Source organism: Pituophis catenifer, unplaced genomic scaffold (assembly GCF_029215685.1).
Source record: "Pituophis catenifer annectens isolate HBS135680 unplaced genomic scaffold, rPitCat1.0.hap2 SCAF_3, whole genome shotgun sequence".
Taxonomy (NCBI): Eukaryota; Metazoa; Chordata; class Lepidosauria; order Squamata; family Colubridae; genus Pituophis; species Pituophis catenifer.
This window is the reverse complement of record NW_027256883.1, coordinates 168,130,847-168,141,827: the sequence shown is the minus strand read 5'-3', so window position 1 is coordinate 168,141,827 and position 10,981 is coordinate 168,130,847. Positions and strand designations below refer to the sequence as shown.

Here is a 10,981-nt window from a genome sequence, read left to right as displayed (position 1 = left end):
ATTTACTTACTTTACTGATAAAATAGGTTTACATGAGATAAATTTCTACATGTTTTTGAGAAACATGTAAATATGATCCATTGATAAGGACTCCCATATGACTTTGTGGAATACGTTCATGAAAAAAATGCCCCGACTCAGGGTATAAAAGAAAGGAACCTAGCATAGCCATTTTTACCCAGTGTTCCAGGTCCTTGCAGGAGCTAAAAAATTCAAGTTAGCAACTGCCTTTGGGAAAAGAGGACCATGAAGTGGCTAATTCTGGCTCTAGTATGCCTTCACCTCAGTGAGGCTATTATCAAGTGAGTATAGCATAATTATATAATAGCTTCAATTGCCTTTCAGCTTCAGTTGCTCTCTTAATAAAAAATCTGTTTCAGTTTCTCTCTCTCTCTCTCTCCTAATTGTTTTCTTTCTTAAATGATGTCTGCTTACTTAGCTCCAAAAAAGGTTTGGATTTGTGGAAGTCTCTGGGGACAGTAGGCATGAAACTTGATGTACCTGCCTTTGAAGACCATCTGATGGGAAACTCATCGACTTTCTTCAGCAGTGGGTTGGCCACTGCTGGACTAAATGAGTCAGGGGTTTGATCCAGCATTTATTATGTTTATGCTCTTAAGCTCATTGCATTTCTGTATTAGATGGATGTCCTTTTTCTAAAATATTCAGAAATTTTAATGCCTTTTGGGCGTACTTTCTAGAACAATATATGCTTTTACACTTTTTATGCCTTTGGGTAGGCGATCTTGCTGTACACTACTTTTATTTTTTCATAGCATTTTTGCTGAAGGACTGCATCCCCAAATTCAGAAGCGTCTATGCTGAAGAATAACTGGATTCACTTTATGTTTTGGCTCAAAACTAGACAATTAGGTAGCATTTTCTTAGTGATGTAGGACTACAGCTAAAGAGGTATACACTAGGATAAGTGATTACAACTCCTAGGAGACTCTCAGATGCATTGTTAAAATTAGGCGTAACCACCATTCTGTGCAGCTTTTATGATAAAAAACACCTCTGTTTCCTATGTGGATATTTTCAGGATGATGTAATACATTTTTTGTGTTGCATTAGGCAGATAATTCAGAAAACAAAATAACAGAGTTGGAAGGAACCTTGGAGGTCTTCTAGTCCAACCCTCTGCTTAGGCAGGAAACCCTACACCACTTCAGACAAATTCATCCCATTCCATCTTCTCTCTGCAAAAATAGTGAATGAGATTCTTTTTCTTCTTCTTCTTCTTCTTCTTCTTCTTCTTCTTCTTCTTCTTCTTCTTCTTCTTCTTCTTCTTCTCCTCCTCCTCCTCCTCCTCCTCCTCCTCCTCCTCCTCCTCCTCCTCCTCCTCCTCCTCCTCCTCCTCCTCCTCCTCCTCCTCCTCCTCCTCCTCCTCCTTCTTCTTCTTCTTCTTCTTCTTCTTCTTCTTCTTCTTCTTCTTCTTCTTCTTCTTCTTTTTTGCATTTAGTTAACTGGAATTATGCAGGTATAGCCTCGGCTTCCAGCACTTGATAGCAATAGCACACTTATATACTGCTTCACAGTACTTTATAGCCCTCTCTAAGTGGTTTACAGAGTCAGCATATTGCCCCCAGTAATCTGGGTCCTCATTTTACCAACCTCGGAAAGATGGAAGACTGAGTCCACCTTGAGCCTGGTGAGATTCGATCTGCCAAATTGCAGTCAGCTGGCAGTCAGCAGAAGTAGCCTGCAGTACTGCATTCAAACCACTGTGCCACCGCAGCTCCTTGATAAAATAGACAACATTAGATAACATCTTGTTATTATTCAAATTTGTAACCCTGTTGTAGAACAGTAGAGTTGAAAGGGGGACATTGGAGTTCTTCAGTTTGATTTCCTGCTGAATGAAAAAAAGATTTAACCCCCGAAAGAATGAAACAGAAATTAGCATTACTAATTAAGTGATATTGAGTTCAGTCCAGGTAAACTCTTAGACCACCTACAAAATCTCAATGAAAAAAACTCAATGTGGGAAGTGTCTAGAGCTGCCAGTTTGATTCTCTGCTTAACTGCTTACCTCACACAGAATCCCCTTAAAAAGATTCAAGTCCATAAGGCAAGTGATGGAGGAAAAAGGTGTCGATGGACCACTCCTACACACGTATTATGATCCAGCCAGCAAATATATCAATAACTTTGCCATTGGTGAGGAGCCCCTTGCTAACTACATGGATGTGAGTATCTGGTTAGTTAAAAGTAAACAATCACAATTATGTCAAGATGAAAACTAGACAGGAAGAGTTTACATTAGTTGAGAAAATCATACATCCAATTGCAATTGTGTTATAATTTGGAAATCTGGATAACTAACATCAAACACAGTTACATGTACCCAATTAACCATGAAGCAGGTATGAAAATCTAATTAAATTGTAAGTGTACTTATGTGGCTGTACAGTACCTACTTTAAAAAAAAACGAATCAGTTGGAATTCTAAAGCCATGTTTCTGAAATTTTTATTTCTTCTATATTTTTGCCTATAGATATTTCTAAAATATATTGAACGATATGTTTTAAGTGTGTACAGAATGTTCTGTTGGATGTGTTAAGTCCTTACATTATCAACATTCAAGTGTGGAAGCCCTGAATGATGACATGTTTTCCTTTTTATAGATGAGCTATTATGGAGAGATCAGTATTGGAACTCCACCCCAGAACTTCATGGTTCTCTTTGACACTGGGTCATCCAATCTCTGGGTGTCATCCGTCTATTGCCAGAGTCCGACTTGCGGTGAGTATTCTTTCTCGTTCATTTAAGAATAAAAAATACACATTTTTTTTTGTCCTTCACACCTATTTTATGCTGTTATTTAAACATGGTTTTGTTATTGATTCAAAAGTAAAACCTTCTCTCCCCCTCTCTCATTTCTATTACCAGAAAACCATCCATTATTTAATCCCAATGAGTCTTCTAGTTATTCCAGCAATGGACAAACTTTTTCTATACAGTATGGAAGTGGTAGTCTCACTGGGGTCTTTGGCTATGATACTGTAACAGTAAGTAGCAGTTCTCTCCAAGTGGAACATATTTGTTTGACTTGATATTCCTAGCACAAGGCAATATTATTATTATACAATGGACAGTATTGGTTTGGTCAGTGACTAAAATCAAAAGGTTTATGATAGTTAGTAATGAACTGATCTTGAAAACATTCAAGCCTGCAAATACTTAAATCTCATAGACATAGAAAGAGATTGGGGCATTTTCACTGGTCTCACCTTCTGGTGAAGTTTCATGGGGTTTAGCTAATGTCATTATACATCGCCAAGGCTTTGATGGATGAAAAAGGGAGACCTGCTAGTTGATTGATATGGATGGCACAAAGGGAACATCAAAAGCACCTTCCAATCCTTTCCAAAGATCAGTGGATAGAGGCCTGGGCAACACAACACCTTCACTGTTGTGAGAGGGGAAAATACTAGGAGCTGGTGATGGTACAGAGTAGGAATTCAATCAGTGTTAGTGCCCTGCTCTGAGATCCCCAAATAAGTTGCCTTCTCTGTTTTCCACATCCAAGTATCTATTTTGGTGCTCCAACTCCTCGTGAACATCCTTCTCATGACATTAGCTCTTCCAGTTGATTGCATATTTATGAGTTGAACATTTGAAAATATAAGAAAGCTTCAATGAGGGTTCTCTTGTTGAATTTATCAATTTATATCAAAAAGGCTAACATTATGAAAACCTTTTTAATATATTTCACGATCAACTGACCATGATGTTAGAACAGGTTTCCCATCCTCTAATACTCTGCCTAATGAATTATTCCTCTATTACAACAAAATAGATTAGCTATCCATAATTTCAATTTTCTGAACTTTTGTTAGGCTATTGTGCGGTATATTTTTCCTATCTTCTGACTTGTCCTGTTCCTTTGTAGATCCAAAGCATTTCTATTACCAATCAAGAATTTGGCCTAAGTGAAACTGAGCCTGGCACTGCTTTTCTCTATGCGAAATTTGATGGCATCCTGGGTTTGGCTTATCCCTCCATTTCTTCTGGTGGTGCCACCACTGTAATGCAGGGAATGATCCAGGAGAATCTGATTGATGCTCCTGTTTTCAGCTTTTACCTGAGTCAGTGAGTATGAAGTCTTTTCTACCTTCCTTTTTTTAATTTGGCTCTTTCAGTTTACTACAATTATTGTTTCTCTCTTTTTTTTTTTTATTGGAAAAGTTTTAAAACAAACACAATTTCCCCACAACCCTCCCCCCAAGCCCCCCTCCCCCTCCCCGACTTCCCAGAGCAGAACACAAGGTATTTCTATTAACTTTTAACAATAAACTAAATTGCTTAACTAATCATTAAACTAACACCCCCTAAAAAAAAATTCTTAACCCCCCATAGATAAAATCCTACTTCTTAGACATAAAACTTCTAATATCACTTATATAACGCTTATACAGTTAAAAGAAATCATTCATAAGCTATTTGATATTTTTTGGTCTGATACTTATTTTGAATATAATCAATCCATCTTCTCCAGTCCTGTATATACCTTTCTTGTGTATGATCCTTCAAATATGCTGAAATTTTAGCCATTTCAGCTAAATTAGTTACTTTCAATATCCAGTCATCAATAGTAGGCAAAAAATCCTTCTTCCAGTGTTGTGCTATCAGCAATCTTGCTGTTGTTATCAAGTTCAAGATCAGTTTAGTCTCTGCAACTGTACAGTCCGTAATTATACCCAGTAAAAACAACTGTGGAGTAAATTTCAGTCTTTTTTTAAAAATATTCTGCATCACCCACCAAATCTTTATCCAAAATGCTTTGATTTTTCTACAAGTCCACCATATATGATAATAAGTTGCATCGTCACAGTCACATCTCCAACATTTAGCTTGCACATTAGGATACATACATGATAATTTTTTGGGATCTAAGTGCCATCTGTAAAACATTTTATAAAAGTTTTCTCTTAAATTTTGTGCTTGTGTAAATTTCACATTTCTAATCCAAATCTTTTCCCAAGTCTCCATCATTACTGGCTCTTGAAAATTTTGTGCCCATTTAATCATACAGTCTTTAACCAATTCCGTCTCAGAATCTATTTCCAATAAAGCATTATACAACCTTTTAATATGCATTTGTTTTTGATCTCTAATTTGTTTTACCAAATTCTCCTCATTTTGCACGAAGCCAGTTTTTTGATCTTCCTTCCATCTAGCTTGAAGTTGACTGTACTGAAACCATGTATAAATTATACCTTCTTCTCTCAATGTGTCTAAATATTTCAAATACATTACCCCCCTTTCCATAATGAGAAGCTCTTTATAGGTAATCACCTCCTGTTTTTGTTCTATACTTATATTTTCTATTGCATGTCTAGGATTTGCCCATACAGGTATCTTATAGTTTAACTTATATTGATATTTTTTCCAAACCCTCAACAAAGCATTTCTAAGTATATGGGCCTTAAATACTTTATCCACTTTTTTGTCATATAACAAATAGGCATGCCATCCATATAACAGATCATAACCTTCTAGATTCAAAATTCTCCCCTCAGTTAAATTAAACCAGTCACTAATTTGTGATAAGACCGCTGAGTCAGTGAGTATGAAGTCTTTTCTACCTTCCTTTTTTTAATTTGGCTGTTTCAGATTACTACAATTATTGTTTCTCAATTGTCGTCTATACCTTGTATACAATTTACAATCTATGTCAACAAGAATTATGGGGAACATTTCTATGGTTGGAATTTTGAGATGGACAACTTAAGATCGCAGGGCCTTTTTGACCTTTGGTTTCTCACATTACATATCTGTTTTAGAAAGCTATCCAGTGATAGTTTCTGTAAAATATTTATAGTAGATTCTCTTTGGATTACAGATTTCAGATGCAAGAAAGCACTTCTTCACATTAATTTAAAAGGCAGACAGAGAGAGGGACGTTTTTGAAAATATCAACTTTACATTGCTACGTAGTACCAATACTAGGTAGGACTGAGGTAGAATGATTGTTCTAAAAACATCTATCAGTTTATGGCAGGATAGAGATTTGAACACAGACCCTTTTGGTAGTGGTTACTAAAGTCTCAGCTGCTCTAAAGTATTACTGAGTCCTAGCCATGAAATGTTGCTCATGCCTTTCTTTTACAATTATAAGAAAAATACTTCTCCAGTTGCTTGATACATTTTTTCCTATTAAAATAGATTCTATTTTGACTATATTATTCTCAGGGTACTTTAGGATTTCTTTAAAGTTTTCAAAATGGTTCTTGAAATTACTGGCATAAGATAGAGAGTACTATTTCTTACCTTATCATATTTGTCCTTTACTCTGTGCACCTTCTGATTTGCCAGATGATCTCACAGGACTCTTTAGCACTTTTCAGGATGGACACAGAGAAAGGAAAAGCCCTATTATCTGTCATCCTGGACAATAGATTTAAGGTATCAGAATCAGATCCCAGATTAGTATTTTGAAACATTTCCTAACTATAAGAGCAGTTTGATAGTTAACCAAATACCCAGGAAGGTGCTGGGCTCCTCTTCAACAGATTTGTTATAGAAGATCATAGTGAGTGACTATTCACAACTGGTTTAAACCAATGTTTTTCCACATTTGGCAACTTTAAGGTGGGTGACTTCAGTTTCCAGCATGCTAGCTGAGGAATTCTGGGAAGTCTATCCAACAAAAATGGCCAAGTTTGAAAAAAACTGGTTTAAACTGAATTCTATTCCAGATAGTGAGAATGGATTATTTAAATGGCCTCTTCTATTTCTGGAGTTGCATAATACTATCCCTTAACACTAGGCAGCCCTTCAAGGAGGGTATTATTTCACAATGAAAAGGCCCTCACACACAGGTCCTTCAGTCAGCTAAAATGGAAACATTCGTATGAACCAGCAATATATCTTAATAAGATTGTTCTTCTGACTTTCTCCATTGATCTTTTTAGGCAGCCAAGCGTTCAGGATGGTGGTTCACTTATATTCGGAGGAGTCGATTCCAATCTCTACTCTGGTCAGATTAACTGGAGTCCAGTCACCCAAGAAGAGTATTGGCAAATTGCGATTGATGGGTAAGGCTGTTTTCAGTAGTAGTATTTACCGAAGAGCCTGATGGAAAACCAACAGAAATTTAAGTCTTAGATGAGGAATAATCCCTTGGAGATGGGATTTTGAAATCTCTACATCAAAGGATACCTGTGGGGTCCCAGAACCACTCAGAATGTTGCAACTGGTAGTTTTTAATAGGACAGAAGGCAAAAGTATTAAATGGAGAGGTATCCAATTGAATGTAATAACAACACTCCTCCACTCCTCTGCTTGCAACAAAATACCTTATGCCACCAGACTTGAAATTCTGGGCTTAGAAAACTTAGAACTATGCCGCCTTCGGTATGACCTAAGCGTAGCTCATAAAATTATCTGCTACAATGTCCTACCTGTCAATGACTACTTCAGCTTCAACCACAACAGTACAAGAGCACATAATAAATACAAACTTAAAGTGAACTGCTCCAAACTCGATTGCAGAAAATATAACTTCAGCAACAGAGTGGTCAATGCCTGGAATGCACTACCTGACTGTGGTTTCATCCCAAAACCCCCATAAGTGCTTATACTTATATGTATTTATCTAATACATACTTGACAAAATAAATAAATAAAAATAAAATAAATAATAAATAATAGCACTTAGACTTATATACCGTTTTACAATGCTTTACAACCCCCTCTAAGCGGTTTACAGAGTCAGCATATTGCCCCCAACAATTTGGGTCCTCATTTTTACTCACCTTGGAAGGATGGAAGGCTGAGTCAACCTTGAGCCTGGTGAGATTTGAACCGCCAAATTGCAGTCAGCTGGCAGTCAGCAGAAGAGTCTCTGGCTTCCTACACCAAGGCAATTATGATTCTACTAGTAGCAGCTGGTCAGCAGTCGTCAATTATGTACTCTACAAATATGCCTTTCCAGTTTGCTTTTATTTCTGGGACAATAACCTTTTTTTTCCTCTTTGGAAACAAAAAACAAACAAACCCATGACTTTGGTGGTGCAGTGGCAAAACCAGGGCAAGAAAACAATCTGATTTTATATGGAAATAACCACAGCTGCTCCCGTTTTGGTGATGCCACTGAGTTTCTGTTGACTAAGTGTGGAAGAACAATATAACAGCAAGTATCTCTGGACTTTCTTTCTCTAGATTCCTGGTCAACAACCAGGAAACCAATTGGTGTAGCCAGGGGTGCCAGGCGATTGTGGATACCGGAACATCCCTACTCACTGTTCCTGGGCAGTTCTTTGGAAACCTGATGCAGAACATTGGAGCTCAGCAAAGCAACAATGGCCAGGTAGGGGAAAGCTGCTATATGCAGGGACAGGGAATATTGAGTATAACTGGCAATCCTAAATATCAGCAAGAGACCTAGGATACTCTTATTGTGGGTATGAAAATATATCCCAAATGAATCCAATATAAGATGATGGAAAAACCGACTCCCTTAATACTCATTTCATTTATCCAGGCAATGGGAATTGTGAGGTGGGGTGGGATGAGGAAGGTTGCCAGAAAATGTACAGCTATCTGGCAAGACCTACCTTACCGTAGTTGCTAGTTCTTAGTTTAGCTTTTGTCAAACCAAACCAGACAAGATGCTAATGGAAGTTCAACTCCCATCCATCTGCCAGTATAGGGAAGAGTTGGCTTTTTTCTTAAGAAGGCTAAAGCAAGAAATAGAGTTTTCCATTCTAATGCATCTTGGTATTGAATTAAGCAAATGTGCTTGTATAGGAAAGTAATTCAAAATAAGAAGGGGAGCAGGATGCTGTATAAACTTACTTACTTATTTACTGTCTGGTTTATCCCATAGAATATTGTACTTACAGTTTTTCTACATTTTCTCTATATCTCCTTTCCTATTCTATAGTTTGCGGTTAACTGCAGTAACATTGAGTACATGCCAACCATCACATTTACCCTCAATGGAGTTTATTACCCCCTGAGTCCATCTGCCTATACCCTTCCGGTAGGTCATTCTCTTCAAGAGCTCTTTTCATGTTGGTCTTAGGTATCTGAAATTACCTTGTATCAGTCATTTACGACTGCTCTATAGAAAGGCATAGCACAGCTGTATCTCTTCATGACATTTCATTCTCTTCGCTGTCCCATGGAAAAGCAGAGAGCATGACTTTGAGATGCCTTCATGGGAAAGCTGAAGAAAGGATCTAAAAAAGTTGGCAAGATACTACGGTATATAAAAAAGATATGGGAAACCCGAAGGTGCAGAATGGTGTAAAGTAGGGTGCCATTAAGAAAATAAATATTTGAGAGGCTTGGGTAATTGAAGCCAACGATTTGTCTCCTGGTGGTCCATGTATTGAAATTTAGATCACACTTTTCTTGTAGGGAATTGAGTAATTATGAACTGAGCAGGCCTAAAAATGTATTCTTTAAGATGCAGTTGCAGAATAGTGGATAGTTTTGTTGTTAAAAATCTAGACAGTTATATGTGATTTACAACTGTAGAGAGTTTGAATACTGAAAGTTAAACTTTGCTTTCTCAGGTTAACTGTCTCAGGTTATTTCTGATATTTTGCCTTAGCCCAAAAGTTTTAATGCAGTCTATGTCTTTTCCTCAACAGTATGATGGTGACTATTGCGAGATCGCCATCATGTCTACTTACCTGCCATCCCAGAATGGGCAACCTCTGTGGATCCTTGGTGATGTCTTCCTCAGGGCCTACTACTCCGTGTACGACTTGGGCAACAACCGGGTTGGCTTTGCAGCAGCAGCATAAACATATCCAACAGTCTTGTGCAAGGGTTTTTCATCTGCAAAAATCTTCCACTAAAAATGATAATAAATCAAAGTTGATTTCTTCCCCAAAGTAACCGGAAGCAAATAAAGAATGATTATGCAAATGACAGTCTTATGTGTGAAGTTTTACTTGGCCAACTCTGAGAGCATGGTACAGGAGAGATGATTGGAAGAAACATGGCATCTCAATGTTTCCTTTGAACAACAGAATTCCTCTATTTATTTATTTATTTTTTTAAATCTATCCCTATTCCAGGAGTTAAAGAAAGGCTATATAATATTTTCTTAATATTTCTTCTTACATCATCTTATAATTACGCCCTTTGTGTAGTTGCCTTGAATAGACATAACTGCAACCAAAGAGTTCCTTTTTAAATATAGAAATAAAATTAAATATGGGTCTTAATTACTCCTTTAAATTCAATAAGAAAGAAGGAAAACCTATAGGGTAGCTTTCTGTGGGGATCAAATCTGGAGAGTACATACTGAGCATATACCAAGACAAACATTAGCATGTCATCAATTTTGCTGGAAAATAATGGTTTACTTTATTGATCTATCATTTTAAGAAGATGACCATACATTGTGGTTTTATGCAACCCTTTTCACATCCTTTTATACATCACACTAGACCACTCATTGCTGCTATGAAAGAATACAATGATAGATAGATAGATTATAATACTGAAGATTCTACAGTGTGGAGAGTATGAGCCACGGTGGTGCAGTGGTTACAGTGCAGTACTGCAGACTACTTCTGCTGCTTGCCAGCTGCCTGCAATTTGGCAGTTCAAATCTCATCAGGCTCAAGGTTGACTCAGCCTTCCATCCTTCCGAGGTGGGTAAAATGAGGACCCAGATTGTTGGGGGCAATAGGCTGACTCTGTAAACCACTTAGAGAGGGCTGTAAAGCACTATGAAGAGGTATATAAGTCTAAATGTTATTGCTATTGCTATTCCACATCAACACCTTTTCATGAGTACTCACTTAAGTGGGATCATCTCTAAAATGCTCAAGATGTACATAATGAGAAGGAATATCTCCTCTTTCGCAGAAACCTCAGTAAACTTAATTTAGTTTCCCTCCATTTAATGCAGTTCACTGAGAGTTAGAAGAAAAATAGTAAGCAATGTGTCTGAATATATAGATGTATGACTGATAAACTCCATATGATTTATTACTCAAGAGTACGGTG

General features: G+C 37.3%; 1 protein-coding gene across 1 annotated transcript; it reads left to right on the top strand.

Annotated features, from left to right (window-relative positions):
- The first annotated feature begins 243 nt into the window (after positions 1-243).
- Positions 244-9,765, top strand: LOC139314182 (gastricsin-like). Its single transcript, XM_070939735.1, has 9 exons — positions 244-302; positions 2,042-2,189; positions 2,629-2,746; positions 2,894-3,012; positions 3,897-4,096; positions 6,922-7,044; positions 8,171-8,318; positions 8,895-8,993; positions 9,610-9,765. The coding sequence occupies exons 1-9, from the start codon at positions 247-249 to the stop codon at positions 9,763-9,765; spliced, it is 1,167 nt and encodes a 388-aa protein (XP_070795836.1). The 5' UTR covers positions 244-246.
- The last annotated feature ends 1,216 nt before the right edge of the window (positions 9,766-10,981 follow it).